At 47.0% G+C, this 23,145-nt stretch overlaps 1 protein-coding gene and 1 non-coding gene across 2 annotated transcripts in view; both read left to right on the plus strand.

Moving 5' to 3' along the window:
* Nucleotides 1–23,145, plus strand: part of RYR2 (ryanodine receptor 2) — a 535,670-nt gene that overhangs the window by 423,256 nt on the left and 89,269 nt on the right. The window contains exons 62-70 of the mRNA XM_039850351.1: nucleotides 2,502–2,551; nucleotides 11,541–11,601; nucleotides 12,731–12,969; nucleotides 14,347–14,428; nucleotides 16,209–16,339; nucleotides 19,239–19,559; nucleotides 20,675–20,915; nucleotides 21,304–21,391; nucleotides 22,421–22,513. Coding sequence (XP_039706285.1) covers nucleotides 2,502–2,551; nucleotides 11,541–11,601; nucleotides 12,731–12,969; nucleotides 14,347–14,428; nucleotides 16,209–16,339; nucleotides 19,239–19,559; nucleotides 20,675–20,915; nucleotides 21,304–21,391; nucleotides 22,421–22,513 — 1,306 coding nt within the window. The remainder of the gene's footprint in view (nucleotides 1–2,501; nucleotides 2,552–11,540; nucleotides 11,602–12,730; nucleotides 12,970–14,346; nucleotides 14,429–16,208; nucleotides 16,340–19,238; nucleotides 19,560–20,674; nucleotides 20,916–21,303; nucleotides 21,392–22,420; nucleotides 22,514–23,145) is intronic.
* LOC120592653 (5S ribosomal RNA) lies at nucleotides 3,585–3,703 on the plus strand. The gene has a single exon (XR_005650181.1). It is a non-coding gene; the product is annotated as a 5S ribosomal RNA (ribosomal RNA).

Here is a 23,145-nt window from a genome sequence, read left to right on the forward strand (position 1 = left end):
TTCAGCAGGAGGGATCCAGCGGAAGGAAAGCTGGGAATGTGTGTCTGGTGTCGGGGACGTCAGGGCAGGAAGCGATCTGTCGGGGGTTCTCTTTACTCGTGTAGTGCCCGAAGCTCTGAGCGTGGGCGAGCGTAAGGGAGAGTGGAGGTCTGGACGGCCAGCCGTGGACTGTCACAGCTGCCGGGCTCGAGACGTGGGGCTCGGAAGAGCGCAGAGAATGATGGTGGGATCCGCGGCTGCGCGGACTTACGTTGTCACCTGCGAGAGCTTTCCCCGAAGGAGACTGCAGAGGTCTTGCTGATGGGACACTGAGAACGTCGAGGGATTCTGCGGAGCAGGGAGGGGGCAGCAGGTCACAGGCCTGAGCCAGTTCTGAGGAGGAGCCGATGGAGGGATGGAGACGGAGGCATCGCGGTACCATGGAAACTGTTCTTAAAGAAACCGTCAGCCGAAGCTCGTAATAATCAAATCTTGAACGCTCTGTGGAACTTACACCTTGAAAGTGGATGGCGCAGGAGGGGAAAGAGGCACCGTGTGTCTCGTTTAAGGGCCCGGCTCTCTGTGCAGCGGTTCTTCTCTCTGGGGGCACATCTGTTACTCTCAGGAACATCTGATATTCTCAGAAATCATTTTTCTCCGAGGGATTCTCAGATACTAAATGTGACCCCCGGAATGAGATAGAGAACAGTTCTGCTTAAGATCACAGCAAAGCATCCCGGGTCTGGATTGGGTGTCATCTCAGAGTGTCTCCCCTGGTGACCAGAGAGCTAGTGAGAGGCGAGAGACACCACGGGAGGCAGGTCGGGATGCAGGTGTCTAAGCCCCGGTCAGTCTCCGTGAGCAGACGGAGGCAGCCCTCGCGAGTCAGCAGGCGTGAAGCTCAGTGGCCGAGGCACCTGGAGGAAGTCGCTCTTGTTTTATTGTCCGTTTTTGCTCAGATACTGCAGCTCAGGGGGCTAATCTTACGTCTGCTGGAGTAGATCATTGTTTTAAAGAACTTTTAGCACTGAAGAGATTACCCAAGTCCTTCGCTTCGCGTAGACATTTGTGGATGAATATTTTCTTGGAAGAGCTACACGATGCCCTGTCTAATTAATCTTCATCAACAAATTATTCCACATTACTAGCGAAGTGAGATATGTTGGTCAAAAGTCACCACGGAAGAGGTCACTGTCGCGAACGTGATTCCGCCTCTTTTCTGCCCTCGTGTCCTGAGCACTGGCCACACTCCGTGGCGTAGTCTGTGTCCCCAGCCCTGGCGAAGGTACACCTGCATACTGCTCACATGGAGAGCTTTGCAGGTGAGGAGGGGACGGTGAGGAGATGGCTGTCACAGGGAGTGGATGGTGCCGTGCCAACCCGTCTGCAGGTGGTTTCTGCTGTGCAGAGCTTTGCGCTCTGCAGTTCAGGAGAGTCGTGGCTGGATGTGGAAATGAGGTGACATGGGGGGTTAAGAGTCGCGATAGAGCTCTGCAAATGGCCCTTGGGAGGGTGCGGGAGGGGACCTCTTTCAGCTCGGTTTGGGAGTGGCAGAGGAGCGCGGGGTGTTAGCAAAGGCTTCTTGGAGTGGCTTTGTCCTGAACCGAATCCCAGGGGTGCAGAGAAGAGAGTTCAGCATGGAAGGGAGGAAGGGCCATTCCTGAAAAGAGGGACCTGCGAGGAACCCCCAGACTGCGGCCTGGTGATAAGATGGGACGACGGCCCGCACTGCCCGGGGTCCGGGGTCTGACCCGAGAGGCAGCGCGCGCCACAGCGCCGCGGAAGACCAGCCTGGCCGGCAGACGCCCGTGTCGATCGCCAGGGACGACGATGCGAGAGCCAGGAGCTCGCTCTAGAGGAGACAAGAAAGGCACGCACCTCGCGTGTCAGCACGAGGAGCCCTTTCCGCCGCCACGGCTGTTACATTGCTCCCTCGGTGACGATTAGTTGTTCAAACCCCGTCTCTACGCCTCTGTGTCCAGATCCACTGGATGCTCTGGGGTGTGCGTGAGGTGTGGTCAGTGCGGGTAAGAAGGAAAGTTCAAATGACGAAACATGCTAAAACTTCACGTGACATTTGATGCCCAAAGCACCACATTTCTGTTGTTAAATAACGTCTATAAGAACAGCGAAAGTGGAATTTTAGTGGTACAGTTTGAACAGATAAAATGAAATGTTTTCTTGTGGTTTTTCAGCAGCTATATTGCAGGATTCATATAGATTGCTTTTGTATTAATTAGCTTTGCTTTCAGTTTTTTGGTTTCTTATAATACGTGCTTTTTTAACCATGTTTGTTAAAGATACGCACTCAGACTTTCTTTCGTACCTTTACTCCACGTTCTGCTCAGACAAGTGATTCTTTCTGCGTGACATCATGTGGCTTTTTCCGGCTCATATATCAGCTGTTTTTTTTTTTTTTTCTTTTTCTTCTTATTTTTTAAAATTTTATTTAATTTCTCCCTGTCTTTTCTAATCTCCCCTCCGCCCCGCCCCTTTCTCTTTTGTTTTCCTTTTGTCTTCAGCCTATTCTGCAAACTCGGAGTTCTTGTCAGGCATAGGATTTCACTATTTGGTAAGGAGACCCCTGAACAAATGTTAGCATGGCCATCACTTGGTTTCCTTTGCCATTTTTTGCACTGCGTCGTATGCTGCTGTGTTGCATGAATGCATGTTGCATGGCTGCATGCATCGTCCTAGGCCAAGATAAGGTCCTCCTTTCTAAGTAGCATTATCTGTGGTGAAATTGAAGACTAAAACTTTTTCATACTCGTGCAAAGCACATTTGAATATTGAAAGGTTATATGATTAAAGAGCAAATGACTGGAAATGGCAGCCGTGTTTTATTTCAGAGGGGTTAAACAAAACTAGGCCCTTGAATTTCTGTTCACTTATCTCTGATAGGTTAAATAATGAGCTGTTTTAAAAAAAAATTTAAAGTTTTAACTGCACTTTGTTTTTGATGCCCTTGATGTCAGATTTGCATGTTGACTGCATCCCAGACGTTGACGCTTCATAGTAAAGACAGGCCAAGGATTCCACTTAGCAACAGTGACTTTTCCAGCACTGCCAACACCAGTCAGTTTTGTTAGTTTCTGAGAACTCGGGTAGCTGAAGTCCACGAGCCCAGCACCGGCCTTCGCCGGCCTTCAGGGCGGTCACCCGCTTCCTGCCGGGGGTCCCTCTGTGGGGTTTAGCACTCTGCAGCCCCCGGCAGAGTTGTGTTTGACCTTTCCTGCATTTGCTTTTATAAACTGACAAAGCGATTTTAGCCCTACGCTCCAAAGATTTGAGATGCTGTGAGGGTAATTTCGGTAATAAAACATTGAGTGTACTGATAGAGATGTTACAAATTCCATTCCATTTACAGAAAAAACTCAGGGTTAAGTCAGGTCTATAAAAGTCACAGTGAATAAACTGAGGAATGGGTGTGTGTGCATGTGTGTATGCACACACAAATAACATGTAAGTTCTTTAAAACATTACATTTTTTTTGAGAAATGACACTTGTTTCTGGTTATAATTACTTGATACTGTATTTAGTTTCCAATATCATTATATCTAATAATTGGTGCTCTTAAATTTAGTAATTAAATGTTATATTTCAAGTCTACAGCCATGCCGCCCTGAACAGGCCTGATCCCGTCTGATCTCGGAAGCTAAGCAGGGTCGGGCCTGGTTAGTACTTGAATGGGAGACCACCTAGGAAGACCAGGTGCTGTAGGTGTAAAAAATAAAAACTAAGGGATTGTAAACTGACAAGGTCCTTGCAATCTGTGAGGTCAACTAAGGGTTGCCTCGCCTAAAAAAAAAAAATGTTATTTCATACAAATTGCCTGATTTTTTGCATCTATGTTTCAGTTAAAAAAATTAATGGGGAACTTATCTTCTGAATCATTTCTAGTTGTCTGAGTTTTGTCTGACTTCTCTTCAATGTGGAAAAATTTCTGTGAAAATGTTGAGACGGAGTTTTCACGTACTCTTTAACCTTGTTGTGATAACAGAGGATTCAGACATGCCCCACTCATCTTCAGAGAGTACTGAGTCATCACACGCAGCCCTGGAGGGGGCCCCGTCTCCCAGCTGCACGTCTGCGTTCTTACTAGTGAGCGCAGTGCTTTCTCTTGTGCCGCTTATCATTTCTTACGTGTTGCAAATTCTTGGTTTCCTACGTTATATCTCTCACTTCCTTTTTAAAGCTTTGTCGAGGTGTCGCATACATGCAGCGAGGTGCACAGATCTTAGAGACAGCCCGATGCTGTACCCCGACGGACATGTGAATATACTCGTTCGCTCGGGCCAAGACGGGCCCGAAGCCCCGGGCGTCGCCCAGTTGGTAATGCTCTGAAAAGGAGCTCTGTGTAGGTGTCCATCACCGTGGATTAATTTCACCTGCTCTTTAACCTCTTTTCCTTTTGAATGTAATAATTCGGGGTTCAGGGTATACTGTACCTCATCATACGCGTCAGGGGCGAGGAGGACCGGGCCTCAGCAGTCGCTCCATCTCCGTGTGATTCTGATATTCCCTTTGGGCTTTGCATTTGAAATCCCTTAGCATTTAAATACTTCCAAAAATTTTTTTAACAGGAACTCATTGGAGAGCTACTGTGTGTCTTTTCCTCAACATCATATTTTTATGAAATTTTTTATGTTAATGTGTCCGTTTTTATCATTGTTCCAAGTTTGCTTTGGCATTTTCCTATAAACTAACACAAGCTTCAAGAGGCCTTTATTCATCAAACACACTCAAATACAGACTTGTCCAGTGATTAGAATCTTTAAGTCTGCGACACTTCAACTTTGGACAATAGTTGTAACCTGGCCTCAGACACTGATGTGATGTCATGGGGACGAGTGGGTTTCGACTGGGACCCTCGGGCTAAGTCTTCCATTTGTCACGAGACCGAAATCATTTGGACAAGGGACGCGGCTTCTCTGAACCTTTGTGGTTTCCATTTTTGAACGAGATTTAAAAACTGCTCTACGGATCTCAGAGATCTATCGCTCGTGTGAAATCTCGTGTTGGATAATGGACGTGAAAGTGCTGTGTGAACTGCAGCCTTACAGCTTTCACGTCTAAGTTATTCTCAGACAGAATTGCAGAATTGGAAGTCGAGGTTAACAAGGAAATCTTGGGGCTTCGTTGCTGTGAGCACAGAGAGGTGAATTGCAGAAAGACGCACGTTACCCTGCCATGTGTCAGGGAGGTGATGTTGAGACAGAGGGGAGCCTGACGATAAGCCACGGGCTGGAGGTGGTCGCGACGAGCCGGTCTGATGAGTGAGGGGTTATTTATGCCAAGTCGGATGCCAAATGGTAGCTCTAGCACCGAAACTCCTCTGTACTTGAAAGATTTTTTCTGATCTATTAAGTGAGGAATCCCAAAACTCGAGCTTAATACATTTGTGTGTATCTTTTATCTAACCATTTCCTATACACTGAAGCATACTATGTGGGAATTAGAGATTAATAGTGTTTTTATACGCCATATATTCTTTTTGAGGTGTTTAAACCATTTCATCTTATATTGGAAAAAGGCAAGGTTTTAAAACAGGGAACAAGCCATATTCCCCAAAGGACAGTAGTTCTAGCGTATCCATTAAAACACTTTATGGGAAAAAATAATAAGGAAAATAGCATTTTGTTTATGCGCAGGCTTCCCGTTCGTATTCTGAGACGCTCGCTGGTGACTAAGGAAACCCGCTTTTAATCCCACCACTTCCCACTGCCGCCCAGGGAACGTCCTGGGTGCTGACGTCAGGGCAGCCGCGCGCCACGCCCCCGCCACGCCCCCGCCACGCCCCCCGCGCTCCGGGCTCCCTGCTCCCTGCGCTGCAGCCCGCGCGGCCCCTCTCCGCTCCTGGCCCGTGTTGTGTCCCGTTCTGCCCAGGGTCTCTGCACACGCCGTCATCGCGCACTGGAGAGGGTCCCCACATGTGACATTACTTGTCTGCCCCTCAGACCCACAGTGGAGTAAACTGCTCATCCTTCCGAGTTCAACCCAAACAGCCCCCTCTCGGGACGACCTTCTCCCCATCCCTGGTCACGTGCTCCCTCCTCCTGCTGGTGGAACGTGCTCTTAGCTCCTGCACCTGGCCCCCCGTGCCGCTGACCTGACCGGGTCTAGATTAGCGTCTCTTTGGCATAAATGCTCGGCTCTTTGAGGGCTATTGCTGTATCCTCAGCGCCTAGGAGGAAGTCTGGCACGTAGTAGGCATTTTCTAAATACCTGATGACTGAATGAAGGACACAACTAGGTCCTGCCTTCGAGAAGCCTACAGTCTAATAGAGAAGAGAGGTAAGCAGATGTTGACGACATAAGTGCTCTCAATCTGAAATTTTCTTACGTTCAGGAATAATCCAAACTTGACAGTTTTTTTTGCTTGAGATTATTAAGAAAAATGTAGTAGCCAATTATCTTACAATTTATGAGGATCATGCTTTTTAAATTCCTTAAGCAGTCCACGAAAACACTTAGGGCACTTAGGTTGTCACAGAAGTGACAGTAATTAAGGACTCTTCGAACAACAAGATCATTAAACTCAACCAACAATGACCTTTTCAGTTTGAGGAGCTATTTGAGAAGGCTGACACACAAGAGACTTTGGAGGCCTTTTCTACGTTTTCATTTTCTGGCGAATGTTTAACATAGTAGAGAGACAGTAAGTCGTCCACACGCTCCCCAGACTACCAGAGAATTTCCAAATTTGTTACTAGAGAGACTTCTAGAAATGCCTAGAGAAATGTAAGCTTTTTTGTAATGTAATGAACATAATACTCCAATATTTCTTCTGGTTTGAATTCAGAGGACTCTAGAATGCAACGTGTCACATCGTTAATACAGCTCTAGTATTAGCTGCAGGGAGATCGAACAAAATAAGTATTATGTGTTTAAATGAAGCATCGGTTCTTGTTAAAATATTCATTTTTTTCCTCTCAGGTGAATATGCCTGATTTAATCCGGCATAAAACACTGCATTAAATTTTAATGCAGTGTTTGAAAGGGTTTTAATAGCAAAGAAAGTAATATAGTGAATTTTATCCATCGGTATCTCTCCTTGTTTAAAAATTAGTGGATTAAGTTTCTGCTGGTCCTCGTCTCTCCCCCACAAGCCGCTCCTGTCGCGTGGAGACTGCCCTCTGACATCAGGAGATAGCAGCCAATTAGCGTGTGTTTGTGTCATCCCTCAAACTGCTCAGATTGTGCTGTGTTTTTCGGTGGGACACACGTGATGACAGGAAAGTCCTTAGAGTGCTCACTCGAAGGATCGGGCATCTCTGCGCGCTGAGCGTGTCGCCATGCTGAGGACACAGCCGTCCTCCAGACGCCGTCTGCCGCTGCGGCTAGTCATGGCCATTCACCCCGAGGGTCGTCACGGTGTTTTTTTAACCTAAGAATTCTGTAGTTTGATGACAGTACACATGGCAAAGACAAGAGCTCCCTAAACTTAACTTGTTTTACGTGCTGTATAGAAAAGAACCCATTTCTTATGGAGAAGCAGTTTAGGTCAGATGTGTCACAATCAGATGCTAGAATGAAAATAATATCAGAAGATAGTATTAGAGCGATCCAGACATTTCTTTCATTTGAACGCATTACTATGAGAGACTTTCCTAACTGCGACAGATGGAAAGAACGTGTAATTATCTGAAATATGTTTTCAGTTTGGCTGAAACTTCTTACAAGTGAAGGAGTCAGTGATTTTAATTTTTTCAACATCAGAGACCCCAGAAATAGTAAAGTCATGGGCATTCTTTCATTTCTCTCTGTCCCCTACTTTTGAGAGAATTTTACATCTTCTAGCATAATTTCGTTTTACACTATTAATAAAGATCGTGGCAAAATTAATCATTTCTTCGAAGAAGAGAGTATAACGAGACGTTGTGTCCAGAGCCACGCAGGAAAAGTGGAGTGGGCACGAGAGCCGGGGCGCTGCCCGCAGCGGGAGGGGCTGGCACGCTGACCCTCGGCACGCAGATCCTGGAACGGGCGCCACGCACAGCGCGACATCGCGCATAACGCCGACAGCTCCCTTACCCTAGAAGCCACAAAGCAATTTGGGATTAAACTACAAACAGATCTTTTGACCCTGACAGCTCTAACCTTGGTCTTTTCATTTAGACAGTGGTGGTGTTTGATGAGCTGGCACAGTGGTTCATAAAACCCAGTGCTGTGTGCGGGTGTTAGATCGGGCACGGTCGTGATTTTAACGATGCCTTTCATGCTCTCACACACACACTGAGGCTAACACAGTCTTAATGACAAGTAAGTGATCTAACAAGCGCATCCCGCAGTGTGGGGAGGTGGTGGGAGGTATGATGGGGTCCAGGGAGTAGCTCAGACCTTGTAAACCATCCGTTTAGAGAGAGCAGTCTTTGCTTGTTTGATCCACTCAGAGCAGGTAGGCAGCTGCATTCGGCTAAACCCGTGACAGTGGGCGCCTGAAGGTCTTACCATCTCTCCCACTGCTTCCGCTGGCTCCTGGTCCCACTAAGCGTGCCCGGCGCTGCCGAGCACAGTGCCTGGGTGGCCTGAGAAGTGGCCCTTCCTTCAGAAGCCGCACTCACTATGTGCTCGATCTCTTCTCCGTCTGCTAACGGAATCGAGGCTTTTGCTTGGTCTACACAAAAAAGTGAAGATCCAGTTAATATGTTTTGTGCATTCCCTAAGGACCTTTTCCGCCTTCTTTTCCATTGTGATGTTTCCACTGAAAGCCGGACGGACTCTCACCCGGGGGTGCCGGCGTGGGTGGACGCCTGGCGTTGCACTTTGTGATGTCACGAGAATCTCAGATTCACCGCACGCGTTTTCACTGGCCTCACAGGATGTGGTGGCCCCTGGCGCTGTTCCCTGCTCCCGTACGCACGTCCCAGTCGTTCCACAAAGATGTGACCGAGTGCCAGCGGCATGCCACACGCCGTCCCGTCTGGGTGCTGGGCTGTGTCAGGGGATGAGCGTGCAGGAGCGCTGCTTTAAAACCCCCGGCCCCTGCCGTCCTGTGGGCAGAGGACCTGGGCAGGCTCGGTACACGAAGAGACAGTCATCTGCAGGGAAGGGAAAAGGACCGTGCTTTTCGGTGGCCCAGCCTCTGGGATCAGCGCTAAACGAGGGTTGTGTCAGAGTCACACTCCTCGCCTGTGTCCCCTCCTCCTGGGCGGCCTGTTCCTTCCCCCCACGGCAGCCTCTTTACCTTTTATGTGCAAATGCTGGAGGCTGTGAAACCTTTCTGATGTAGATAGATGGATAATAGATATTTTATTATTATACCCCCATTAAAATGCAAGTACTATGAGAACTTCATTTGCTTATTCCTGGAAGTTTGAGAGCACCTGGTATTTAACATGTTTTATGGAGTGAATGCATAATTAAATGAATAATAGTTCTAGGGGCTACAGGACAAGCTCTAAGAGTGTATATATAGAGACACACGTATATTCATGCTGGCTAATTTCATTTAGGCCCACGCTTTTTTAAAATCCTAAGCATCCACATGCTTATAGTGCCAGATCTGTAGCTCTGACTGGGGGCTCTGTCTGTGCTCCAGAGTTTCGTGCCGCCCGCCGACCGCATAGCTCCGTGGTGACTCCATGCGTCACACTCACCCGTGGAAAGCAGAGGACAGGACCGCGCCCTGCCCTCCCACATGCCGCTCCTCTCGGGGGTCTCGCTGTCACATTCACCCACCGCCCACCCGAACAGCCCTGGAGTCACCCTCGTCTCCTGCCCCTTTTACCTCCCCTTCAATCCAGACGTGGAAACGAGACATCTCGTCTTCACTGCTAACGTCCCGATCCAAGTTCCCTGTCATCGGTTCTGATTCTCACTTCCACTCTTGACCTTCCGGAGTTTTATATATTGTGAATTAATCCTTTTAAAATATAAATCAAATCTCATCCTGTTCATGACCTAAGGATGTCTTTCTTTTGCACTTAAAAATCCAGAGTTCTCGCTCTGGTCGCTGAGGCCTTAGGAACCCCCAACATCCTCCTCCTGTCCCCTGAATCCACCCACATCGGCCGCCTCGATTTCCTCTCCTGGAACGCCATGTCCATTTTCGGCCCCAGAGCCTTTGCACATGCTGTCCCTCCGCCTGGGCCCTCCTCCCCCATACCCGCACGGTCCGTGCCTTCACTTCATTCACATCTCTGCTCAGACGCCGCCTTGGAGATGGCCTCGTGGCCGCTCGCCCTGTTACCCTGTCCGGCTGCTCTAATCCCTGTTTCCTGCTCCATGTTTTTGCTGTGGCCTGATACTGTGCTAAACATTTTTTTGATTAATAGTTCATTACTGTACACCCCATTAAGATTCCAGTACTGTGAGAACTGTATTTGCTTATTCCTGGAAGTTTGAGAGCACTTGGTATTTAACATGTATTTATTGAGTGAATGAATAATTAAATGAATAATACTTCTAGGGGCTACAGTACAAGCTCCAAGATTGCCACCAGCCAATAGACAGGGACATAAATTCTCCCTTTCTGTCCACGTGTCTTCATTATTAGCAGAAATTTTCAGATATGAAGCACAAGATGAATGGAACTTTTCTTAAAGAACTCAGAGCCTCAGCAATGAATGCTTAATTTTTTTTTTAATTTGTATCACATCACTAACCTGGCTTGCCTGCATCCTAAGATAACTAATTTCCATACACATTTAATTCATTAATTCTAGGATACTCTTATCTGAAGACTATAACATACTCAAATGTTATGAAAAGTTACAAATAGGAGTTGCTGACCTCAGGCCCCTGGAAATGACTGTGTCACACAGTGCAGCAGATTATAGAATGAGGACGTTGTCATGTCACACCGTACTGTGGGCAGTCAGGTCACTTTGTAACTTTGGACTCATTTTATTTATTTGCTTTTCTATATCCTTATCACAAAGTAAAATATGTAGCAATAATATGATTCATATTTCTGTACTTTATGATAAAATATGCCAATGAAAATGAGTGAATTTCATCTCACTTTTAAGAAGAGTCATCCGCATTTCAAATATCTCATGAGAGTAAGATTTAATTTCTTCAGCCTCTGATGCTTTTTACACGACGGCGTGGTGCTGCTTCTTCACCAAAGACCAACAACGCTCAGGCACATTAATTCATCTTCATACAGTTGAATGCAATAGGAAAGCAGAGACATTGGGGTAATTGAAATGGAATTAAGTTTATTAGGCTTTTAGCCCACCTCATTTCGTAGAGGTTATGAGCCGACTTAAGAAGTTGTCATACACTATGATTTGAGAATGAGGCGAACTGGGATGCGGAGGGGAGGTGCTCCAGGGGTTCAGGCGAGGCTCCGCAGCCTGCGCAGCGCTTCGAATGCTTCCCGTGTCAGCTGCTTGGTGAGCCCTGCTGTACTGCTTCTCTGCTGACATTCGCATAACCGCCTGTTAGCGGAAAAGCTGCATGACTTTCAACTCGATTGTCAAAAGTCTTTTTAATTGAGTTATTATTACCGAGCTGTGCCGTGGACTAATTTTTAAAACCGAAATATTAACGGAAAAGAGGCATGGTGAGAAATTCTCGGGGCAATTTATACCATATTTTGTTTGCTCTTCAGGAAATGATGCGACATCGATTGTCAACTGTCTCCATATTTTGGGTCAGACTTTGGATGCGAGGTAAAGGACGCATTTTTACCTAAATGAGGGAGGGTAATGATTACAAACCGGTAGGACAGACCTAGTATCTGGACTCATTATTTGGAATTGTAATAAAGACGTTAGGTGAAAAGAAAATCTTTTCTAAATTAACGCAATAGTATTTTATCTTTACGATCATATGTAAATCGTTACTGCAATTTCAAGTGATTTCCGTAGCAGGTGCGTATTGGGACCGTGTCATGGGAGGTGAAAGACGGTTAGCTGCGGTCGAGGCTGCGTGAGCGTTTGGCACGTTTCTCGTGCTCCACGTTCGTGATAACGTTTAGCCTTACAGGAAACGCGGGTGTCACTCTCGGTTCAGATGAGTGAGGTGAAGCTTTAGGCTGCGTGGCCAGGGTGGGAGCAGAGAGCCCCGTCTGGGCCCTTCCTCCTGTGCCCAGGGACCATCCAGCAGGTGGCCTAGACGTAAAAGCCCTCTGTCCAGTGCGGTTCGTTCTGCCTTTAAGCCACAGAGTCAGTGAATTTATTATCCAGGATAATCCGAAATGACGATTTCCGAACCTCTCCTACAGAGTATCCCACGATCCTCTTGCGTTATCCATTTTTACGTTTAAAACTTTATTCTTTGGAAAATAAATGAAGAGAGGCGAGGCCATTCTGCACCCACATTCCTTACTAGAAATAGCGGCCTCAGAGCACCCCTCCCCCGTTGCTCTGTGTTCAGGCTCCTTCGGGAAGGGCCGCCGCTCCCCCCAGGGCTCAGAGTCCCCCGTGCTCTGGCTCGGCAGCCGCTGCCGCGTTCTCTCCCACAGCCTCGCCTCGTGACATGGCCCAGCTGTGCTGGATGCGGGAGCCGTGGAACCGGCTCAGGAGCGGTGCTTTGTTAGTTATAGGATAACCGTTCCCACCACGGGCGGGGGATGGAAGTGTTAGCGCCGCCCTTTGCTCTGAGGCCCCAGCGAGCCGACCCGCAAGGCACCTGGGCCTTCCCTGAGCCGTGCAGCGGTGCGGGCTGGACCCGCCAGTGCGCCGCTTTGAGACGTCAGCGGGCGAGCGCGCGCTGCGGGGACAGAGGGCGTGACGGGGAGCTCGCGACGTCCGCGGTGCGCGTGCCCCACCCCCCACCCCCACCCCGTTTCCGGCGCAGGACGGTCATGAAGACGGGCCTGGAGAGCGTGAGAAGCGCGCTGCGAGCGTTTCTGGACAGCGCCGCGGAGGACCTGGAGAAGACCCTGGAGAACCTGCGGCTCGGCCAGTTCACGCACACGCGGAGCCAGCCCAGGGGCGTCACGCAGATCATCAACTACACCACGGTGGCCCTGCTGCCCATGCTGTCGTCGCTGTTCGAGCACATCGGCCAGCACCAGTTCGGAGAAGATTTAATCCGTATGTAAATCTGCCCCATGTCCTTATCGCGGTAGCGCAGTCAGGAGCTGGAAGCCGCGTCCGGGTTACTCGGGCACCGCGTGCACCGGAAAATGCCTTTTCTGCAGAACAGGATAGGTCGATGTTTGAGTTACAGAAACCGCGCTCACAGACACAGATCCCTGAGTCACCTGGACAGTCACCCCGAACCATGAGAGTACAAATCGCACGTGTTGCGTTGTCTGTCTCTGATGCCATTTGACCATGGGACATGCAACGTGAAATGTTTCAGATTATTTTTGAGCCACACAGCGTTTCCACAAGCTGGACTGCCAGCAGACATCAAGACTGCTGAGACAAAGGCCGTGTCTGTGACCGGTTGATGGGGCGGCTCAGAGACCTTCTTTCTGTAGGGTTCAGCCCATTTTCGCGGGGGACTTAATCAGCTGTTTTTGGCTGGAATGCTCTAGTTATTAAAGATGGCCACAGAATGCCCAAGGGTATGTTAAAAAAAAAAAAAAGCACGTGACCTGCCCCGAGGTCCTGCTCGCCTGCTGACGTGGACGTGGGCGAAGCCGTGAGCCCTTGTCGGGCAGCCGGGCGGGTCTCGGCCGCTGACCCGGCCCTGACACTCAGCAGAGGAGGTACCCCAGGCGAGTGCCACCCTGCAGAAAACCACTGCGTTTCCTGGCGGGTGACACGGCCCCTAGTGGCAAAGCATTTACCTGAAGCGGTAGGAGCGCTGGCGGCGGTGCTGCGTGGACACGGAACCGCCCGGAGGATACGGGCGTTTGCTCCGCCCACCTCTGCTGCTTGCTCTGGGCCCTGGGGCAGCGTTGCAGTCGTTGGTGCAGGGCCCTTAGACTGCCTTGCCTTTGAAACGCGTCTAATTGGATCATAGATCATCTGTAAAATTTTATTTCATTGTCTCGCTTCAAACTACCCAAGTGACACAGACACCTTCAGTGTCAGAAATAACCGACGCACACCGTCCTCCAGCGTTCTTAGGCGTGTTCATTTGAGACTTAAAAGAACAGACTTTCTGCGTCTTTGGAACAAGAGTCAAAACCTACCTGTCCTCCCAGATAGTCTTGTGCCTAATTTTATTCTTGAGGAAATCTTTTATTCTTCTACCTGGAGAAAAATGATAAATCAGTCCTATAACATTCTAAACAATCACAGTGCGATTCTTTAGAACGCCTTCCACTCCTGAAAGAAAAGGATTCTGTTTGAAAGATTTTATATTTTATTTTACATATCTGTTTGCTCTTATATTGCTGCTTTTAAATGTTAAAATATTAGTGTGCCTTCTATATAGAATTTTGTTTGTAGCCTAAACTTTCTTAGGACGATGTATAAATAAGCGTTTTTTTCACGTGAGATTTTCTTTCTTCATAGTGGAAGATGTACAGGTGTCATGTTATAGAATTCTGACCAGCTTATATGCTTTGGGAACGAGCAAGAGCATTTATGTGGAAAGGTAAGATTTTAAAATTTAACTTTGCATTAATAGCTGTTTCAAGTGTTTTAAGTATTTATTGCAAGAGTCTTCACTTTAACTTTTCCCTAGTTGTAAAATAAACAACCAAGTACACGTATTGAATTGGTTGAGTGTAATTAGATAATTTTTAAGCCAAATTTGAGTTGATAAAATAAAAGACAGTTTAGTTATGAAAAAAAAAGTAAAAGATTATGGTAAAGACCATGTTTAATATAAAATTTAAACTTGAGTGTTTATGAGTCTATCAGAAGTATGTAGATATATGTATTTATACATATCTTGTAATTATAAAGTGATTTGTGGAGAATGTAGAAATAAAATTTTGAAGATGGGTAAAAGATATTTTGAAAAAAATGAAAAAGTGACCCTGTACTAATGAAAATACAGATACGTTAGTACTAAGTCATCCAGAAGAAAAATTGCTGTTTCCAGAATACCAACAGAAATGGTCAGAGTTGATCTTCTAAGTACTAATTGAATCAAAAATGTAAATTCTTAAATAATTCACATAAGTTATTATCGAAAGGACTAGTCCAATAACATGCAAGAGAAGAAATTACCTGCTGTGAAGTTACTTATACATGAAGCATCTTAAGCTATTAAATTCTTAAATAAATTGTTTCCCATTATTTTGAAACATTTATTGAACTCGTACTGTTTAATGGAAGTTTCGCAATTCCGCGTCCCCATTTTTAAGTAAAGAAAGCAAAACTTAGACTGATTTTCCCACAGTGGTACAAGTGTTAGGAAAAGGATTGGAACTGAAGTCTGTCCGAATCAAAACCTGTGATCTTTGTAATTCCTCGATGTCCTAAACTGTTTTTAATAATGCCATGTTATTAAGTGTTTGATTTTTATTTTATTGAATGTCACTCTACAAGGGGACACATTCTCCTAGCTAATTAAATACCTAGTCATTTTTTAATTAAAATATTAGGTCATCAGACATTGTTAATTTAAGTGTTTTATTTTTTTCAGTGAGACATTTAAAATTCCCTGAGAGAATTCTGTAATTATAATTGGATCTATTTTATTAACTTTCGAGATGAGATGGTTACATAAAATCATTTAAGTAGTTCATAATATGCTGAAATGACCGTCATATCGTTCTATACTTAGTAAACTCTTAACGTGCCAGGAAAGCCATAGATTAAATTGATAACTAAGGGAGAGAGAGCATTTCTGTCAGCGGCAAGGAAGCCTAACCTGCTCTGGGTCAATTGATTCCAGTCTGATTCCCTAAACACACTCCTTCCCTTGAAAATGATAAATCAATTCTAAGTGTTACCAGTAATATGCATTAGTATGTAAGTATTTCTTAGCTACCTTGCTATTACTGATATATGGTAATTTTCATAAAAACATATTAGTTATTAGTAATACTTCATTTTTTAAATTTTATTCATCTGTTTATTGACATAGAAAGAATTCTTCCTCAGTAGGTCATTACATTAAAAAAAAAAGAAAGAAAAAGAAACAGAAATGTCCAAACTTGCGGGGGATTTACAGGGGTTTTCTTGTTATTTTGGTCTGTACTGTTTTTAAGTTCTTTTAATCTGGCAGGTAATTTAGATTTTTTTTAAATGGCAGGGACTTTGCTACTGAAAGCATATCATGTTTTGCAATATAGAAGTTAGATTTGGGAGTTGATTTTATTAGTAGCACTATTATTATTATTTTAGGTTAAACTTGCTAATTTTAATAAAACTTCAATTAGTTACTCGGAAGACATAAAATTATGAGTGTTTTCCACTTACAGGCAGCGTTCTGCGTTAGGAGAGTGTCTGGCTGCCGTTGCTGGTGCCTTTCCCGTGGCGTTTCTGGAAACTCATCTCGACAAACATAATATTTACTCTATCTACAACACTAAGTCCTCACGAGAGAGAGCAGGTAATGCGGGCGCGTGAGCAGTATCGGGACAACGAAGCATCTGTCGTATTTTTCTACAGCGATTTTTAATGGGGCTTTTCCATTCAGTCTCCAGAGTTCTTTGTTCTTAGGTGTTATTGAATGTTGTGTACTGTTCCTTTAGTGTTTTTGAAATAAAATTAGTTTAATGTCTTTTTGGTTATTGAGCCGTAGACAAATTTGTCTTAAGAAGACAAAAATAATCAGCAGATAGGAAAAAATAGGTCAGTCTGATTTCTGATTCAGTAATTCTTATAGGTAGTCGGCAAAGGTATGACATTCTTATTTATTACATTTGTGGATCTGTATCCTTCATTTCTCTCTGTTTACCAGATACGTCTACAGTATTGGGATAGTTTTATGTCATGTGATTTTTCCTAATAGTTTGTCTAATTTTAATCACATACAAAATTTTAAAACATAAATCTTAAACACAGTTGATCAGTGACTTTAATTTGCACCCGACCCTGCGTTTTTCTGAGATTTTTATGTCTCTATGTACAGTAGGTGTCCGTATATACTTATGCACCATGTCACTTTCCATTTGTAGAAATCCGACTATTTTCTGGGTAGATAGGCCTATTTTTTTTCACCGTCCCGATTGAAAAAAGCTCTTAGAACCATTGCTGGTGATTTCAAGGATTGGCCTAGGAGAGTCTATTAGAACGATCTACTAGGATTTGAATCGGGTTGGATAAAAAATAGTTAAGAAAGCAGAAAAGCAAGTTCTCTCTCTGATCAGCCATTCGAAGCGATCCAACAGAATTTTCAAGCCCGGCCATCACACAGGTGCCTCTTACATTGTCTTTTCAGCATTTTCCTCTGCGGCAAGAACCTGCTGCTGCTCACGAAGGCACAGCGCTCAGCTTCCATGGGAGCTGCTGGCCACACTGACATGATAGTGTATTTCATCGAATAGTCTTCAAAATGTGAAAATTTATCATTATTTAGCTTGCCTATTTTATATTTCTAATTTCATATAACAGGAAGTAAGACAAAACTAAGTCACACATGACACCAATATCTCTCCAAAATTTCCATGATATGTTTGTAAATAGTAAAACATGGTTGAGTTCGAATTATAAATCACCTGTGTAAACATCTTATTAAGTTGTCTTATTTAGGATTTTTGATCGATTAATAATTTAGCTACGTATCAAGAACAAAGCCGATTTGTTATTCATCGTAGATAACAGATAACAAACACAGAGCAGATGGTTTATCCGCTTAAGTTTCCGTAACACATCATTTGCATAACAGAGTCAAGGACTCGAATCTAATGATTCCCTTTCATTTGTGGTTTTCAGTCAGTCGCTCAGCAGATAATTGCAGTGCGCACGTGCTGCGATAGATAGATGGAGGAGATAGGGTTCAAGAGGAATAAGGTTTGATTCTTTTCCTCAGGGAGTTTTAGTTGCAGGAGAGGGAGAGCGACCCGCAAGTATGTGTGATGGGATTCAGAATAAAGGGCGCTGGAGACACAGAGAAGCAGTGCTAGCAGGGCTCCCGGAGAGACTTCCCAGGTGGCCAGGACGGGTGTTGAACAGGAGCACTGAGCCCTGATCGTCAGGAGAAACTTCCAGCACTTTGAGGTGCAGAGCTTTCGGGAGAGAAAGGGGTGAAAGGTGAGGGAGACGGGGCCAGCGGAGGCGAGGCAGGCCGCTGCGTCAGGTGAGGAGGGGGGACTGGCCCAGTGCGAAGCGGATGCGCTCATGAGCTTTGAAAAGAGGAGTGACATGAGGCGATGTACATCACGGGGACCTGTCATGACAGCAGTAAAGACGCATCACCAGTCAGAAATGCTGGTGGCGATTCAGGGGAGCTGTGCCTGAGTGAGGGCCCAGACAGTGTGTGTAGCGATGTGACTCCCGAGGGGACCCGGCTGTGTGTGGGGCGGGGCGTCGCAGCCTAGAACTGCTCTGGGTGTCCAGCCTCGGTGACTCAGTGGATGACGTTACCAACATACCACATGCTCACGAGTGGGGTAGAGAGGAGAAAGGTCAAGTTTAAATTTGGACCCATGGTGTTTTGCTTGCTTTTGAGACATTCAGCATTAGACACCAAAAGATAAGAACTATGGCTTTGAGAGTCCTCGGCTTATAGCAGGAGCCCCAGGAATGGCCAGAATGGCCCAGGCAAACATATAAGCCAAAAAGGAAGAGGGTTTGAGACAAATCCGCTCGAAAGGTTAAGGAAAACCAATCTTTAAAAGTCCAGCGAGGAGAAAAGAGTGAGGAGGAGGAGGATGGATGCAACTCAGAAGCGAGTCACGGCGGGTGGGGTGCAGGGGACTTGGGAATGGGGCGCGGGAAAAGGCATTTGGTCAGTGGGGTGACTGTCACTGTACCACTACGATAAGGACCGTGAGAGTAAATTAGGCATGAGGTGGAGGCGAGGCCTTCTTTACCGTGGACAGAACGATGCCCGGCTGCTACGTCCAGGGGGTTCCGAGCACGCTAGGCTGCCTGGTGGTGGTGTTCAGCCAGGGGCGGGCAGTGCTGTGGCGTGGGCTCGATCTCCAGAGCATGGGTGGGGCCTTGAGCAGGGGCCTCGGACCCCTTCCTCTGAAAGGGGATCGGTCGTGACCGTGACCATGGGCCCAGAGGCCGTAGGCAGAGACACCGATACCCCTCCTTGCTCAGAGGCAGAAGGAGCGGTCATTGGCTGGTCTTGAGGGACTGGCGGTAGCCGGCTGGGAACTTCGGGGGAAGGAGGGTGGGAGATGTCGTTGCGGGAAAGGCAGATGGCCTGGTGCCGGCGGCCGGGCCACGCGGCGCGTGGAGCCCAGCGAAGCGGCCTGTGGCGGTCACCGGACGCGGGAGTCCGGCTGTCAGGCCAGCTCTTCCCTCCAGCCATTCACTTCCGCGTGTGCCCCCCCCAGCTCTCAACCTGCCGGCCAGCGTGGAAGATGTCTGCCCGAACATCCCGTCCTTGGAGAAGCTCATGGGCGAGATCGTGGAGGTGGCCGAGTCCGGCGTCCGCTACACGCAGATGCCACACGTGATGGAAGTCGTCCTGCCCCTGCTGTGCAGCTACCTGTCGCGCTGGTGGGAGCACGGCCCCGAGAGCAACCCGGCCCGAGCCGCGACGTGCTGCACGGCGCTCAGCTCCGAGCACATGAACACCCTGCTGGGCAACATCCTGAAGATCATATACAACAACCTGGGCATCGACGAGGGCGCCTGGATGAAGAGACTGGCAGGTGAGGACCGCAGAGGCTCGTGCCGCCTGCACCGGCTTATTTCCAGAAAGCTTTGAAGTACGGAAGACTAGACTCTTTTATCTTAGTCTTTATTAATATTTTCTTCTGCACTAAAAAATATTATCGGTTATTTCCGTTGTGCTGTTCTTTTAAAAAGTAGATATGATCATACATCGAGTAACTTTCCGCTTAGTTGTTACTTTTAAATCAATGTTTTGCTGTTTGGACAGCCTCTCTAAGGTGAATCAGTAAACACAGCAGTAAACTTAATGATTCTGCAGGCGTAGACCTAATGATTCTGCAGGCAGACGCACAGATGAAACTGGATTTTGAAAGAGCTCGCTGTTAGCGGTGTCTCGGCAGAAATGTGCAGGGTGAACAAAACCTGCAGCCAGACGTCTGCGTCTCCATTTATCTACCCTGCACTGTTTCTGTCGAATGACCGGAAGCAATTTAAACATCTTATTAAGTTGCGTGCGGTTCAGTAGATGGTGTGTGTGCAAACGCAGAGTCGCGGGCCTCCTCAGGCATTAAGGTTTCGGCGGAGTGCTGTGACTCGGAAAATGCTTACAATACCACAGGATGAAATAGAGAGTTCTTTAAAAATAGAGTTCAGGACTACATATTAATGCACGTTTCTGAAATTATTTATAAAAAACCCCAAAGAAACAACCGCAACCATTACTGAGCAAACGCGCACGTCACGCGTGACGCAGCTGTCGGCCGGGCTGGGTGGGGACAGTAACGCGAGGAATCTTGCTTGTCTCGTAACCCTTGAGCAGTGCACACCTCGTCCAAGGAGAGGGCTAGGGGCCCTCACCATGTAGGGAATCGTTTACTTTGTGTGAAAAGGATCGATTTGCAAGTGAAGGAATGCCTTTTTGTATTATGCTACATTAGCTGTCGATTCTTTTTTAAAAACAAGGGAGTGTATTCAAGTCAATTCAGGAATCATCTCTGAACAGCATGTGCAGTTAGGGTTTGGACGAGGAAGCAGGCACGGAAGCCCCGTGCTGGAGGAAGGGGCTCACGTCGGCCGCGACTGTGATTTCAGCCTGTCCTTGTTGCGATGGCCGTTTCTGCAGCACCGAATATTAATGTCTGTCCTGAAACAGTATTTTCCCAGCCTATTATAAACAAAGTGAAACCTCAGCTCTTGAAAACTCACTTCTTGCCACTGATGGAGAAACTCAAGAAAAAGGCAGCGATGGTGGTGTCCGAGGAGGAGCATCTGAAAGCCGAGGCCAGGGGGGACATGTCCGAGGCCGAGCTGCTCATCCTGGACGAGTTCACCACGCTGGCCCGAGACCTCTACGCCTTCTACCCTCTCTTGATTAGATTCGTGGACTATAACAGGTGCAGTGTTCTCTACTCCATCCTAGCCTTGCCGGGCCCCCCTGGCCTGATTGAACCACTTCATTCACTACCTAACGTGACGCTGAGCTTGTCCATGTTCGTAACGAAACCGATGTCTATAGCTAAGTTCATTTTCTCCGAGCATCTTCACATTGCAACCAGAAATCGCATTCTGGAGCAGTCTGCCCTTCGCATGGGAAAATTAGCAGTGTGACAGTCACCGTGTTTAAATGGTCCGTGACGTGTCAGCCGGAGGCTAAAGCCTGAGCTGTGTGGGCAGCTCGCGGCCCTTCGTTACTTGGCTTCAGATTTAACTTTGGGAGGGTGATTTTTTAAAATTAACTTGCAGTTGTAACCGAGAACCCACTTTATTCATTTTGTGATCCAGGGCCAAGTGGCTCAAAGAGCCGAACCCAGAAGCCGAGGACCTTTTCCGCATGGTGGCCGAAGTCTTCATCTACTGGTCGAAATCCCACGTAAGGGGCCGGCGCGGACAGCGCTGACTGTCCGGATTGTGTCGAGGGCTTTCAGAAATGGGCCAGTTCTCCCCGCCCTGAGTGAACGCCTGTGGCGGTGCTGCTCAGCACTGTCCCCCAGGTGTCACTCAGCTGGTGAGGAGAGGGCATAGGTTCCCTGGGGAGTCGGAGGCGGGACTAACTTTCTTTCGAGTTTTGTCATTATCTTCAAAAAAAATCACGGGGATTTTTAATTGCGCTCTGTAGCCGTCTGGGTTTGCCCTGAGTCTCCGGGGCGCACGGACGTGGAGACGGACGTCGTGTGCCCCCGGCCTCCGCCCCTCCCTGTGACATTTTCACATGCCCCAACTCTGAGGACTGCTGCTCTTCCGTCATTGGTCACACTTGTTTCACTTCTTTACATCCGGTCTGTCATCATCACGCCTTTGTTTCTATCGGAATCCAGTTTGGCTCACGTGTCAGAATAAAACATTGTCTTGCTGGGAATCCTGTCGGTAGAATTTACAAAGTGCATCTTTAGTAAATTTTTACTGTCTTGCATGGTGCAAGTAGAACTATCTATTCGTAAATCTGAAGAAGATTTTAATCATTAGAAGAACTTTATAGTATCCTATAATTTTCAGTAACTAGCAGAATACGAGTAGTAAGTAAGCATTTATTATCCCAAATTATTGCAAAAGCTTAGAATTTTTGTTTATCCCAGAAGATGGCGTCTGCTTTTCACCGGCTCAGCCGGGTTTTAGTTTTCATTCCATCCCTGGTAGACGCGTTTCTCTGCTACTTAACTTTTCTGATCCCGAGAGTTTTTACCTTTGAAACGTACGTATTTACTTCCAGTTCCCAGAATTGCTGCCCCTAGCCAAGGGCCTTCACTGGACATTCAGCAGACACTTGTTCCCTTTCTCGATGAGTTTGACACATCAAATTAATACTTATCTTTGTGGAAACTTTTCGGTGCTGTGCAACCTCTAATCACGTGGACGTCTAATCTGTATGGTTCTAACAGAAATTTCCTTTGCAACTTCCCAGAATTTCAAAAGAGAAGAGCAGAACTTTGTTGTCCAGAACGAAATCAACAACATGTCTTTCCTCATTACAGACACCAAGTCGAAGATGTCCAAGGTATTTCCGTACTGCTCCACGTTCTCGAAAGTGTCTCCGTACAGCTTTCACTGGTTACTTTTTTAAGTGTTTTTGGAAGGTTTATGATTGGAATTTGATGTAGTAATATTGTTTACTGATCACACACACACAGTTTTGAGGTACCCGGGGTTCCATTTATTCACATGTGGTATGATATGTGGGCACAGCAATGACTGTCACGAAGGAAGTTCTTACTCACAGTTCCTTGGAAACAGAAGGTGTGGTGTGTGGTGTGTGGTGGGGGGCGTGGGGACGCCCCAAGGTCAGGCAGAGGCGGAGTGAGTGAGCAGAAAATGTGGGTGAGAACCTTCCTCGTGGTTTCTGCGTGAGAACAGGTGGCACAGGACGAGCAGGTTAGTGCCTGGCTCTGGGACGTGGGGACCGCCCCTCACTGTCTACCTGGCTGGGCAACTGGGGCAGGTGGCCTGAGGCCTGGGTAAAGGAGGCGCCTGGGGAATAGGGACTCGTATCGGTTAGTCTGTGCGTGAACGGTGAACTTGCAGCAAATGGTTTCCTGTCTCTAGGAAGTGACCAGCCCTGGGAGGGGCAGTGGGGACCAACAGGACCCAGGAATGTCAAAGCATCAGAATAAAGGGACATGTTTAATCAAC

The sequence above is a fragment of the Pteropus medius genome, unplaced genomic scaffold, assembly GCF_902729225.1.
Source record: "Pteropus medius unplaced genomic scaffold, Ma_sr-lr_union100, whole genome shotgun sequence".
Classification (NCBI taxonomy): domain Eukaryota; kingdom Metazoa; phylum Chordata; class Mammalia; order Chiroptera; family Pteropodidae; genus Pteropus; species Pteropus medius.